Here is a 15,302-nt window from a genome sequence, read left to right as displayed (position 1 = left end):
AGTAACACACTACGCCGCCAGGGACTGAAATCCTGCAGTTCCAGACGTGTCCCCCTGCTTAAGCCAGTACATGTCCAGGCCCGTCTGAAGTTTGCTAGAGGGCATTTGGATGATCCAGAAGAGGATTGGGAGAATGTCATATGGTCAGAAGAAACCAAAATAGAACTTTTTGGTAAAAACTCAACTCGTCGTGTTTGGAGGAGAAAGAATGCAGAGTTGCATCCAAAGAACACCATACCTACTGTGAAGCATGGGGGTGGAAACATCATGCTTTGGGGCTGTTCTTCTGCAAAGGGACCAGGACGACTGATCCGTGTAAAGGAAAGAATGAATGGGGCCATGTATCGTGAGATTTTGAGTGAAAACCTCCTTCCATCAGCAAGGGCACTGAAGATGAAGCGTGGCTGGGTCTTTCAGCATGACAATGATCCCAAACACACCGCCAGGGCAACGAAGGAGTGGCTTCGTAAGAAGCATTTCAAGGTCCTGGAGTGGCCTAGCTAGTCTCCAGATCTCAACCCCTTAGAAAATCTTTGGAGGGAGTTGAAAGTCTGTGTTGCCCAGCGACAGCCCCAAAACATCACCGCTTTAGAGGAGATCTGCATGGAGGAATGGGCCAAAATACCAGCAACAGTGTGTGAAAACCTTGTGAAGACTTACAGAAAACGTTTGACCTCTGTCATTGCCAACAAAGGGTATTTAACAAAGTATTGAGATGAACTTTTGTTATTGACCAAATACTTATTTTCCACAATCATTTGAACATAAATTCTTTAAAAATCAGACAATGTGATTTCCTGGATTTTGTTTTCTCATTCTGTCTCTCATAGTTGAGGTATACCTATGATGAAAAGTACAGGCCTCTCTCATCTTTTTAAATGGGAGAACTTGCACAATTGGTGGCTGACTAAATACTTTTTTGCCCCACTGTATATACATATATATATATATATATATATATATATATATATGTATATTATTTTATTTTAATATCAAATTAATATTAAACCAAAAGTTCTGTTGATGCTTTTATGAATGCCATCTATTGTAAAGTTATCTACAGTTAAGATATTTTATTCCGGTAAAGAAACTGTTAGATGGTTTTCTATAGGCCAACAATGCCATTTGTGGAGCCATGCTGCCAGGGTGGTCAAATACAAATCCTTCAAATGAAACAAAAAAATCCAATATTTGTAACTGCCCTTGGGAACAGCCCACACAATAATGTTATCTGTTTAATGATGTGTTAAAGCTTGCCATTTGTCTATAATACCATCACCTGTCCAGACAGACAGGAGTCATAATTACTATGGCTGCTATGGATCTTGGGCACTTGCTACAATGTTTCTGTCATTCTTCTTCAAAGGGAAAGTCAGCAATGACACCAAACATTTTTTCCTATAAATAATGCCTTATACATATTTATCCTGCCCTTTTTTAATTTAAAATATTGATAGCGAGGGAGATGCCTAGCGGAAGGTGTTGACAGCGTCTCCAAGGCTGAGAATGCAGAGATTGATTACTCCCTGCTTTGTTTTTGCAGGCATTCCAGGCAGAACATTTAGAATGGGCTCCCCAAAAAAACAAACATATTATGTTATAAAACATATTCTTTCAGTGTCTTTTCATTGTAACTTTGCCCTGTTTGCCATACATGTATATTAGGTGACTATCTTCACTATGATTAAAGATGCTTTAAATCCTGTTTTTCATTCTAATGATGTTTTCTATCAAAGAAGTATTGACTTTGCTTTTAGCTGTCAGATCTAATGAAAATGGTTGTCATTTATTTGTTACCTTAGCCCTGCTATAACTGTCAGGGGCCCCAGGTGCCGACATTAACCAACTTTGTGGACTAATTATAAGAAAGTGAATAATGTTTTTCGTTTTTCTTCTGTTCCTCATGCTTCCCTTTCGGCTTCTCTCCTCCTTCCAGTGGTCGTGTTGTATTTGCAGGGTGTTGGAACCAAAGAATGGAGGGAGGTGAGTTGAGCAAACCTTTTCTCTAAAATTTCAAATTTTTGTGTCTACCTGTCTGCCAGTTTCTCTTTTGGGTATTATTAATTTCAAAAGTTTTCCCTAATGCTAGTGAGTTTCAGTCAAGGCTGAGTTGAGGAGGTTATTAAGATGAATTCAAGAGGTAACTCACTGCAAACTCAGGGAACATTATTGAAGAAAATTAAAAATGTCAACCTCTCCACTTGCCCAGAGAAGTGTAACCACCGTCTGAAATGGAAAAAAGTTGAATATACCTGACCTGAACTGATGAATTAATAGTAGAGGTTAAGGAATAAATAAATAAAATGGATCTCATTAATATGGTTTCTTATATAAAGTTTTTTGATTTGGGAGAAAAAAGAAAGGAGATTCCTTTTTGGTCTCATCAAATATGTTCCCTCTGCTCCTCGAGACTTCCTTCCTCCTCGCCCTCTGTCACTCTTTTTCATGGCTTGGCCTTTTGGGACTTTCCATTCATTACTGTCTCTATGAATATCTTCAGTTTTTCTTTTTTCTTCCCATCTCCTTGACACACAGACATATTTGCACCTCTTAGGCCCCACGCTTGCTTGTCATCCCTTGTCCCTATTTCCCCTCTTATTATTTGCCGATGACATTCTGGCTTATCGGTGTATTTACCCATTTGCAAATTCAAAGTCAACCTTGATGTGTCAGTGACGGCTTTGCCACCTGCTGATCCTCTCACTTCAAGATAGCTCACAACCTATTTTATTCAATGCGACAGGGCTTAATCAGAAACACTGCATGAACTGAACTGCAATCAGGAGAGTAAACATCTCTCTGTCAAGCACACCATGAGCCCATAATTATGCTTAAATGAAAACCTGACAAATCCTTGTTTTTTGCCATAATGTTTTTGCATTATGGCAAAAACATTATGGCAAAACTTTATATATAATATGTGGATGAAATGTATTCTTTGAGTGACAAATCATTTAAATTCTGAATAAACTAGAAAAGCATGTCAGAAGCATGTGTCTTATCAAATCTCTCTAATCCTGAATGTGTAACATGATGTAGCAAACCATTCTTGAGTGTCTTCTTGCTTTTCTTTGTAAGGTTTTCTCTTTTTGGGTTTCCATTTTTGCCATTCGCTGTTTCACTTGCATTAGGCTGTGCACTAAATCACAAGAAGTTCCATTTGTCTGAGCCAATGGATTTGATCTTCACTTACAGGCTCCCACAAATCCTGGCCCATGGAGTACTACACATTTCTGTCTGTGTGATTACATGCTCCAAAACTACAGTAAAGGCCTGGTCACACTAGCTTAGAAACTATGCTGTGGTTAAATGTATTTATTTCATTGGAGTCCGTGCGATTGAATAAGCAATAATAAACTTATTGACCGTCAGCAAACCAAGAGGGAACCATGTTTATACTGATAAGTTACAGAACAACATCTATAATAGCTTATTAGCGTGAATGCTAAATATATCTCATTTTAACCTCCTCTGTCAGAGTATAGAGTGCTCCAAACAATAACATATCTTCTGAGACAGGAGTCAATGGTACCTAGATTTCTTTTGCCAAAGCACATGGATGATTTTTGCTGTGGATCTTGTTGGTGTCACCTAGTCGGATTATTTCAAGTGGATCTTTTCAGCTTTAAAGGCCCTGAAAACATGTTTTCTCAAACTACTTTATGCCATGAAACCAACAATATTCTTGAAGAGCTTTGTTCTTTCCGCTTTGGTAGGGCAAACATTTAAAAAGTGGATGTCTATAAACTGTCTTGAAAAACAACCACATAATTAGTAGTACACCGTCACACATCTTTTGATATTTTCTGAGCTTGAATTCATCTTAATGTGGGTTATTCTCATGTGTTGAGTTCTCTATACCAAGGTCATGATGCAAAACACAAAGTGCCAAGTTCAGCATAAACCCCATTTAATTTTCCACAAACACAATGAATGCAAATATTTTACAAGCCACTGCACAACAACTGTTCACAAACACACATCGGAACAACTTTAAACCCAAATCTTCCTTTTATTCACTGCTGTTGTTATTATGTTGATGAATGTTTCTTTCCTAATGTTAACTAAGCAACTCAAACTCTGTGTAGAATACCAATAGGTGAAAATAAATACCTACATTGTATTTGTGACAGAACCATTTACATAGCTTAATTAAAACCAACAATAGAGTAGTGTGCAGGAATGAGTCCCAATACCCCAAAATGAGGTAGCATTTTACAACTTTTTGGTTCCCTTGTATCAAAGGCAATGGTTTTTTGAACGTGTTCGTGGCCAGAAGCCTGAAGTCAGGTCTCAGGTTAAGACAGGCTGAAGATTTGTTTATGTTTTGTTCTGCAACAATCCATCAGAAATGACCACACTGCAAAATGTAAGAAGTTTATGTGTCGTGAAATCAGCAGTTGCTAATGTGGTGTATTAAATCTGTTCATACATACAGTTAGTTAAATCAGTTCATATACAGTTAGTTACTCTCTGAGGTCATAGAGAGTGCAGAGAGTGATGCTGTACAACAGGGTGTTGTATAACAAAACTCTGGAATATGTCAGAAGGACTCCAGGGATGAGTAAGAAAAAGATCAACGTATATCTCACCTTATTTGGGTACGCGCAAGACATGGTGTACGAACGCATAGATCACCTTATTTGGGTACACATTCTTATAGAACATCGCATTTGGTCACACACCCACATTTCTCCTATGAATTGCATGCACAAAGAGATTTCGGGGGGACTTCCACAATTGGCTCTGGGAACCCCGCATCGCCCGTGTTGGTGTCTGATACTATGCTGTTGTAATAAACCTTATTATATACAAGCTGGTGTCTCCAGAGACTTCTTCATCATCTTCACAAACATCGCTACAAGATATACTTCACTAACAAGTGACTAAATGAGACGAGTCTGGCTTTAGCATCGCAAGGTTGATGAGCAGGCATGCCACTGTGATATAGTTTGCTTATATTCTAATGCTACTTCAGTTGATTGATGATACACTTGAAAAATTAAAAAGGTGTGTTGATATGTGGAGATTATCCTGCTACAAATACGTATCATAAATGCTTGTTTAGCAAATTATTAATATACCCAAAATTCAATTGGAAAAATCACATTGCTCTTTTGATGTTAACTTCTGGGTCGGCCTACAAAAATACCTCATCACTGCATTACGATATTGTGTTTCCAATTAAACTGCTTCATCAAGGACAGCAAAAACCAACTTCCCTGTAAGTATTCCCTAACCTTCGCCCATGCCCCATGCTCATATTAACCAATCACCCCTGAGTGAGATTGTAAACCTTAGGCCTTCAACCCAAAAATAGAAAAACAACAAAGAACTATCAGGGCAGTTTCCTTTCGGGTCGATACGGCAGGTAGGGTCTGTGGTCCACTAAACTCCCCTGCATGGCCTTGGTAATGGCTAGGCTGGGGACGCAGTTGATAGCATGGATTATGTGCGCTGAGCACTAAAGACACAAATCAAGTTGTTGAGGCTGCGGAGAGGCAGTGCCGAGATCAATAGCTCATTACATGGGGCTGTCGGGCCGGGGCGCGTAGGCGAGTCTGGCGTCCACCGGGGGGATTACCGGTGTGATTGTAAGGGAGATAGAGAGACGGCCTGGCGCAGGAGGGAGGCTGGACCTTGGTCAAATGTAGCTCGAATTTAGCTGTCTGATTTCTCCAGGGACACACAATTTAGCACATAGTACAATGAATCTCAGTGTGTTACAGTGCCTTGAAATGAGTTTCATATTTATGGATTCCAATTCTATGTGAAATATTACAATGGTAATATGGGTTGCTGTTGAATCTCAAGAATTTTTATTCACTTCTTTCCTTTCTGTGTTTCACTTGATGTGGACTTGATAATATTTGTTGAGATGAGACTGATGCCGTTAACACCAATTATCCCTTTCTTTAAATTTGTTCTAGTTTGGCAGGACAGAAGTAATCGATAACACTCGGAATCCAGATTTCGTCAGGAAGTTCGTCCTGGATTTCTTTTTTGAGGAAAAACAAAATCTAAGGTTTGATGTGTAAGTAGCCTGACAGCATTTCATTCACTTTTTCTGAATACATCTGAATTCATTGTTTCTAAACTTGGTTCATTCTCATACTTCAACGTGGGTTCATAGCAACAAACCAAAAATAGCAATGCCTTTGATCAAATTGGAATAAATTCTCTCTCAGCAGGTCTTCAGTTTAATGAAAAGCTCATTCTGCCCGATTGGGGTAAATGAACAGGCTAATGACGCCTAAGATTAAATCTTGGGGGTCTAATCATGGAAGGAGATTTAAAAAAAGGTTACTTGCGAAGGTTGCTTGATAGCCTCTCTGATTAAATGAATGCCTGTATACCTACTTGGCTATTTGGTTCAGTTCACCTGCCTGTTATCCTTAATCGATAACAGTGAAAGATCACTTACATGCCTCTATGGCTTTAACAAAAGGACAGGAATGTGATTTTATTACTCAGCGGTGTCTGTAGGGCTGGAGCTGATATACAGTTTGCACATTAAAATAGAGGAACATTGTTTGTGATGATTCTATTATGTTTTTGTTGTTCATAATTCATACCTCTGAGCATTCCTTCTGCTTCTAAAGGTAATTCCCTATTTTCAATCCCCAAATAAGCCCAGCGAAACAACCCAGATACAACAAAATAATTTGAAAATAGCAGAACTCTCAGATATTACTTTGTTCTTGGCTCTTTTAGGTCAGTCAGATTTCAAAAAAATAAAAATGGCAAAAAGTTTTGCTTATGAAAAACAGTGCTACACAAGTAACTTGGAATATGTTAAGCATATTCCTCAATCATTCAAAACAGTGTTGCCTGATTTTTTGCTAGAATTACACAACTATTTTCTCACAGTGTAATAATGAAGCTAGAACTGGGAGTCCATTAGCTTAGCATCTAGATAGCCTACAGACTACCTCACATGGGTCTTGCAACCTTTTAAAGTGATATTTTAGGCTAAACTCTTGTTACATTTCTTTCCGTTGGTCAACACAGTTTTGGCAAACTTGCCTTCCAACATACTTCAAACCTGCCTGTCTTTTCTGTTTGTTCAGAAATAAACGAAAAAGTAGCTTAACAAACAGACAATGTAGGTAACTAGCTAGCTAGCTAGCTTAGCTTTATTATGGCTCAGTGCTAAGTAGGGCTGTCTTGATATCAATTTCAACTACAAGGTTAAAAGGATTCACTTTAATGATATTAGTGATTAAATGAAACATTTGAAAAATAAAATCATTCATTTTTGTTTATTTCGCAGTCCGTCTTTTTTGGCCAAATTAATTATGCTAGGTTGTGTGTTTATTTTGTGCACAATATAATTAGATAATTACTGTGGCTCAATCATGAATATGTAGTGGTTTAAAATCATGCTTATAATCATTACAGGTATATTGTTAAACCCCAAAGTCAAACAAAAAAACAAGGTGATTCCTGAATGCAACATTTTTTGGTAGCTATAACTAGATTAAAGTAGTTGAATTGAGACAACATTTCATCAACCTCTCCCATTCAGTCAACAGATACAAATACTCAATGAGATAAAAGTAGTACTACTAGGATTACTTACTACAGAACAGTCGCATCATTTTTACCAAGTAATGTTATAATGGAAGACAGAAATAAAAAAATATATCAATGAAGTTAACCCTCACCTTTTTGAAGCAAACGACTACATTTTTTACAGAGGACCACTGCAGGTAGTTGCACTAAATCTCTTTAATTCTCCTATTTGTTTCTCAAAGGTACAATGTGGATTCCAGAAGCTGCAACATTTCCAAACACGTAAGTATGTAAAACCCAAATTAAATGTGAGTCAGACCTGAGCACTTTCATCAGCCCTTAATTGTATTCAGCGTTACTCACATAGTTAAAGCTAATTTACAGGGAAAGATGTCTGCCTCTTATGATGACTTAGCATGACTACATCTGTTAAGTATTAAGTGTAATCTAAATCTGTCTTGTGACTAAGGCTTTGTTCTTCTTCTTTACATATCGACTCGTGGGAGAGCAGAAGGTCAGTGTTGCATATCTAGATTGTTCTATCCTCATTGTATTTTAAGAACATCCATTCATTTCATGTTTTATTTTCTAATATATGTCATTGTCCCCTGTTAAGACTTGTTACAGTATGTTTCTGTGTTTTTTTATTGTACTCCTATTCTTTCATCTCATTCCATCAAGGACAAACACCAACAGCTCTCACCTGGTAAACCTCCCACGTAGTCTTGTTCTTCATTTTGTCTGTCTGCATTTCATATCATCGCTCAGGTAAAGCATCTTTCAGAACCCGACATCAAAGTGATAGCAGATGTTGTTGTTTGACAAGGTATAATGCATCAGATTTTGCTCTCTGGGACTTTTACATGAGCTACAAACACTGTTTGTGGGACTCGCACCTACACTCACTCGCCTACACGCGACAAACATCAACACATAGTGCTCTGCCCTTGTTTCTGTGCAGGAGTCTTTATTGTGTCATGTCATCTTTGCCTTTTTAAGTTTCCATATATATATTTTTTTTCTCTCACAGGCTTGTTGTTAACTTCAAAATGCTGATCGTAGAGGAAAAGGCTTTATTTTCTACCGTACCTTACCATGTCAGCTACTTTTAAAAAGTCAACAAACACCTTAATAATATAGCCCACTAGGACTTCCTGGGCATGACCTAGTTGGGTGAATGCATGCTGGTGGAATTAAACCCTTACTTTTAAGTGACACTTCAATAAAATGAGATTAGACTTTAATTGAACTTTAATAACTTTGAAATATCCTATTACTATTTATGGGCTTTCATAACCACTGTTGATCCTATTATCCATAGGGATAACCTGTTAATGAAAGCTTCAATAATTAAGAAATATGTGAATTAATAAGGTTAATGTTAGTGTGTTTGAATGGGTGGTTTCCCCGGTGCTTACTTTATAATGTGTTGTAAAAATGTAAAGGGAACGTGTAAGAAACTAAGCAAACTGCTATATTTGGGCTCCGTTGCTCCATGGCTGCTTTGAGCAGGGTTAACGGTAAAGTTCATGTTTTGTCCAGATTTTCTTGGTTTGCTGTGATAGTTCCTGCTGTCAGTACTGAGCATCAAGAAATCCATAAAAGTTTATCTGACGCTAATATGGCTTTGGATGAAGTCGTATTTAAATGAATTAATTAGGCATTTTTAAACTGAATTACCTCTGTGTGTTTCTATCCTTTACCACTAATCAGCATGGAAACACTAGAGCACTTGAAACTAATTCAGTATTAAATGTCTGTAAGTGATGAAAATAAGCAATTTAAATTGTTCTGGAAAGTTGGGGAGAAAAGAGCAAACAAAGTGAAATTGTGGAAACTTATAGTAGGACTTAGGCCACAGTCTAGAAAAAGACTTGATTTAGGATACGCATATATTTTTTCATGCCTACTATCAGAGTACCTGTTACTTGAAATGCTTACTTGGTTGGAAACGACTTAACAAAACTGCATGTTTCCTCCTGAGGTTACCTAAGGTTATGTTGTACACTGTACAATGTACAGGGTACACAAACTACTAGTTTTCCTTCCATTTTGCCTTCTGTGCCAGGCCGGTTGCATTGTTTGTATTGACCATGCTGGTATTTGTGACAGTGTGCAGCCTTGCGCGCAACCTTGGCTCAACACAGCCAAAAAAGCTATAGTGACATGCTGCAAGCCGTCAGAAATAATAGGTTTCAGAGCGCAGTAGTGCTGATGTGTCTGAAATGACCTACGGACTGCTCAAACATCCTATTAGCCTCACTAAATCAATGAGATATATTTTTCAATGAATGACACTTACATCAAAAAAGTCGTAGGCCGGTATACATAAAGGTCATTATGAACAGGAGGTATGATTACAGCAACCTTACACTGCTCTTTAAGTTATCAACAGATCATATTCATGGTACTTCTCTCTTGGACAGCCTATATACCCAAGCCCTGTCATGCAATTAATTCTCCCTTCTTTTTTTTTCCCCATGTAAGGATTTTCTGGGCCAGACGTTCTGTACCCTTGGAGAAATCATCGGCTCCACAGGAGGACGGCTCGAGAGAACTCTCTCGTAAGTCCCCCTAACATTCTACCCACACTTTTGTATCAATGTCCTATTTGTTATTCTGGTTGTTGAATCATATTCGTGACAGAAATGGCAGCGGCCAAATGAAACTGAAATGAGTTCCCCTCCGTCTTTGGTCCCATATTTATTGATGGCTGTGTTGGAAAACAGCACTATATATGAGTCATCCCACTAATGCAATGTGCATAGACTCACCAAGTTTAAATAGACTAATCCGTTATATTGTCAGATCAGAGTGTGACAGGGCAGATCAGCCTGTTGCATCATTGCACATTGGTCTGTATTTGTTGAAGATGAAATTTGGTTTTTTCATTTATCTTTGGGGAACAAAAAGTGAATGAGAGGCACAAGAAAAGTGTCACAATGTTTTGTTGTGAAGGATTACTTTGGAGACTGACACATACGGAATACGTTTTGCTTTATAAAATGGGGGTGTTATAAATCAATGATCTATAAAGAGGCCCTTGTGTGCTTTCTGGGGTTTTCCCTTTCCCGTAGTGTGTGTTTCTTTTTCATGTAAATGGTCTGCAAAGGAAAAAAATCCCTCCAGAGGGAGTTTCTCTCCCACACACTCCCTCTCAGCCTGAAACACATCCATTGGACTCCTTTGTTCTCTTCCATAACAAAGTGACATCACAATGATACACTTGCATTTCTTTGCCTAGCGCTCTAATACATTGTACATGATAGGATAAGGGGTAGGATTTCTCCATGTGGTTGACCAATCACAACAGAATCCGCCAGCTAACAAATCAGAGCAGAATGTGCTCTGGTTTCAGACAGAGGGTGAAAAGAAGTACTGAAGCACAGGCAGTATAGGAGGCAAAATTACCCTAAAAATTAACATAATTTGTCCTCTCTAACATAATACAATAGGAACATTTGCAGTCAAAATACCCTGCAAGAGCATCAGGAGTTGTATAAACGCCTGTATCATGAGTAAAAGCTGCAGAAATGTATTGGTTGTTTTGTTTTGTTTTTTGTTTATAGTTCCTTGCAGTAAAAATAAACAGATCTACAGTGAATTTGTCCTGACCCCCTCGTTTTATAAGAAGGAAGAATAACATTTTTCTTAAAGTGAATTTTGAATGATCATTTACAGTATCCTGATATATTTCAGTACTTTATCACCTCACTCACACACTGAATCCTCCTGCTTTGTATTGAGCATAATAAATGGTTTGTAAAAGATTGAAGATTGAATTCTATAGGCAGAAAAATGATAATTTAATTTGTTTATCTTCAATGAATTATGTCAAAGAGCAAGTCTTCATTTGTGAGTTGTTCAGAGGCTAGCGTTCTTTAACGTTTACCTTGGCAGTTTCAGCTGCAGCTTTGCCTTCTTCTGAAGTGTTCCGGGTAGTGTTGAGATGTACGCCTTCAGATGGTCACCACCACCTGTGACACTTCTAAAGAAAACTAAAGCTGTCAAGGTAACCAAACGTGTAAGCTACTGTAAGCGCTAAAAAGCTTACAAAGTATCTTTGTTAGATAGCCCCTTTTCTAACACTGAGTAAGAAGGCCTTCTGCTTTTCCTGGGGCTGCAATACGTGTTTTTATTCGTTTATCTTTTATGATTTATAAAATGTCAGAAAGGCATGCTTCCATTTTCCCAGAATCAAATTTTTTAAATGTCAACTTTGTCTTACTAACAAGAACTCGGTCTACAACTAAATCAAACAGAGAAAAGCGCAAAGCACACATTTAGGTTGGTAAGTGTTTGGCATGTTTTCTTATTTTCTGCTCAATTATATCAAAAGTTGCAAAACATTTTCTGTTGATCACTTTCAAAAATCAACTTTTAGTCTTAGCTTGACAGTCTCCATTCCAAAACTTTTCAGACATTTCACAAGTCTTAACGTTAACGCAGTTGTGGCTCAGGAGTTGGAGCAGTTGTTTACACATATAGGTCTTCCACCAATATAAAGGTCAGTTGTTTGATCCCTAGACCCTGCATTCAACATGCCGAGGTGTCCTTTGTAACCTAGACCTAGTTGAAACCTAGAAAAAAAACTAGAAAAGTGCTTATAAAATAGTGCAGTGCATTTCTTGGTGGTCATCTTGCAGATATTAAGATATTGTAGAGAGGTGAAAACTTTGACCTGCTGGTGGTGCCGAGAGGAGTCCGGCGATCATCATTAAAGTAATGGGGCACATGCATGTGTATAGAACATTTAATAGCAATACAATCAATAGTTTTAAAGATATTCCACTCTAGATAAAACATGTTTGGCCAATTCACCAAAAGAGGAAACATTGCCATTCTTAGAGCCATGTTTGCCGATATAAAGTCTACTTTTTAAAGAGCTTCAACCACATTTATCATTTATCCTCAGCAGAGCGAGATTGCTTCCTTGTCAGTTGTCTCTTTTGTCACTTTACCAAAGTTTGATACTTCAATTGAAAACCAAGTTCATTGTAAGAGAACTGATCCATCTACGTCCACTGCATAAGTCCCTTGTAAGAAGTTTCAACTTCTGGGGAAAAAGTTGTAATTTTAGTTCAGATTTTGTTCTACTCCCATGACTCCAAAGTTAGCTAATTTGCTCTCCCTTAATCTTCTTTGGAGGTTTAGCTCAACCAACAGCAACAGGACTGCCTCTAAACTCATACTTGTATAATTAAAACTCTGTCAATAGCAAGAATGCATGAGTTTGTAGAGTTTCCTTCTGGAATGGGAGTACAGTAAATGAATCACTGCCCCTGACCTTAGCTGGACTGGTGATGAGTCCATGCGGCTAGGGGCCAGTTTTATGGCCCTGCAGATGTCCCCTGCCAGTAGAACTATTGACATGTTTTCGAAGGCTTATCATGCTCAGACAAACCAAATATTCAGCCCGTTATGGTCTGACGACCCAAATGCCACTGTTCTTGGCAAAGTAGGAGGGGAAAATGGATCGTGGAGAGAGGGGAAGAGTGCTGAGGTAATTTTTGGAATAATTATCACAATTGTCATGCACGACAGATGCAAATACATCCATTAAACCTCACATAAAAATAAGCCGTTACCACATCTTATTGTAACTCTCAGACACACAAACACAAATGTTTGCAACCTAGAAAATACTTATATAATTATGCCTCACTATTTCCAATCAAACTGACTCTTAAAGACTGGGACAATTAATCACACTCATCACAAACCTGCCATCTGTTCCGTTTGATTAATCATGTTTCCATTGTATCTGTTATTCACCTTGAGGAGAGAAATGAGAAAAGTGACATAAGAGAGTTAGGTTCCAAATAATAAGACCTCTGTCTGAAGGATTTTTATAATGACTTATTCTGTGATTAATGGGGGACAATGGATATTAAAGGCACATAGAAGGGGGATTCTCCAACACTGCACAGAAAACACCCCTGATATATCTTTCAGAGAACACATGCTTGTAGAAAAGTACTTACAGAATGCTGAAGTCAGATTCCAACAAGCATGTTATTCTAACATCAAAAATGTCCTATAATCCAGAATTCTGCTGACAACTCAAGGACCACTTAGAACAAACAAACAGAAATAAATGAGGTTGCCATTCAGCTGTGTTACCTCAAATGGAAGTACTTGCTATCATTTATAAACATGTATGGTGTTGACTTTGCACGTCATATAAAAAACTGGATTCTTTTTTTTCTCCATATAAATATTTTCTATCAATTTTGAAAAGAATAACCAAATCATTGGAATTTAAAAAAAAAAATGGCTGCTAAGTGTTGAATTAAGTTTGCTAGCTAGTTGCTAACTTTTGCTTCTGTTACTTTAGTGTCTTTACAGAAACTTCCTGTTTTGGCTAGACATTATGCTAATGCAAGCAGTGTAGTGAACCTACTAAAATAGGGAACTGGTTTCCACCCCTTTTACCCCATACATAGCCATTTTATCATTCGGATTTAAAAATAACTCCAAACAACACTACATTTCCTGAACCTGCATTGTACTTTGCTGAAATGTACTACCAACAATATCAAACTGACTCCCTTTTCCTATAATTCCCCCAAAACGCTTTTTGTTTTTATCTCAGATGTTCTCTGCCACACATAGAAAAAAACTAAAATGTCACGGACAAAAATAGCATGTGGCCTGAATTCTCTAATAAGATAAGATAACCCTTTTGTATTTAAAAAAACAACAACAGCCCAAACAAGCAAAACAACAGAGCTAGATATACACAACTGTCATTGTATTCCCTAATGATCCCTTCATACACCTTGTGTCCGTGGTTTTGTCACAAAAATACTAACTTCCCCCCCACCCCCCTTCCCCTTTCCTCCACAAGCTGAGCAGTGTGGCTCTTGACGGCCTGAGCGATTCAGCGAAAACCGAAATAAAAGGAGCTGAAGGGAACGACTAAACAAGAAAAGTGTTCCGAAGAAGGGGCTAAAAATAAAAAAGGAAAACATCACAATAAAAGACCAGAAGAGCGCAATCACTATTCCTCCCATATGGTCAGTGTCTCTGATGGCTGCCTGCAGGGAATAGACAGCTGTCTGGAGCTTCTGATAGATCAGACATGGCAAAGCCCAGGGGGAGAAACGAGGGAAGATGAAGGGAGTTAAAAGGGGGGATACAAAGTGAAAGGGGGGTTTGTGAAGGGTGACAGACAACTCAGTACACAAAGGAAAAGGGAGCGGATGGAGAGCTAAAAAGGGAATTTAATTCACCTAAAACTGGGAGATTGTAAAGGTGCTAACGATTGAAGAGAAGAGGCAGGACAGGAGTGGATGATGAAGCTGGGAAAAGTGAGTCGGTAAGATAGAAAAAGAAAGATGGATGCTTGGAAGAAAAAGACAGATTTGTGTTGACTTAACAAACTGCAGAGTCTTCTATATGGGGTGTGGGAAGTCATTAGGAAGACTTGTAAGGTAAGCTTGAGACACATTCACACAGATAGGGCCTACATAAAACAGCAAAGCACAGACCCTGTATATAAAAAAAAACTTGGGTTATTGATTGTTCACACACACACACACACACACACACACACACACACACACACACACACACACACACACACACACACACACACACACACACACACACACACACACACACACACACACACACACACACACACACACACACACACACACACACACACACACACACAAAGAGTCCGAAACATATATGGCTCCGGTAGCCTCCTCGCGGTGGTGGGTGTATGCTTTTATAGGTCAACAGTTTTAGAAATGGGCTTCATGCTGCGTGGCGAACTA

General features: G+C 38.3%; 1 protein-coding gene across 1 annotated transcript in view; it reads left to right on the top strand.

The window, feature by feature from the left end:
* The window catches only part of LOC134872422 (copine-9-like), a 70,776-nt gene that overhangs the window by 16,561 nt on the left and 38,913 nt on the right, over window positions 1-15,302 (top strand). The window contains 5 exon segments of the mRNA XM_063895709.1: window positions 1,937-1,983; window positions 5,931-6,034; window positions 7,758-7,797; window positions 8,027-8,029; window positions 10,003-10,079. Of these exon segments, the coding sequence (XP_063751779.1) occupies window positions 1,937-1,983; window positions 5,931-6,034; window positions 7,758-7,797; window positions 8,027-8,029; window positions 10,003-10,079 (271 nt within the window).

The sequence above is a fragment of the Eleginops maclovinus genome, chromosome 1 (assembly GCF_036324505.1).
Source record: "Eleginops maclovinus isolate JMC-PN-2008 ecotype Puerto Natales chromosome 1, JC_Emac_rtc_rv5, whole genome shotgun sequence".
Classification (NCBI taxonomy): domain Eukaryota; kingdom Metazoa; phylum Chordata; class Actinopteri; order Perciformes; family Eleginopidae; genus Eleginops; species Eleginops maclovinus.
This window is presented reverse-complemented; position numbering and strand designations above follow the sequence as displayed.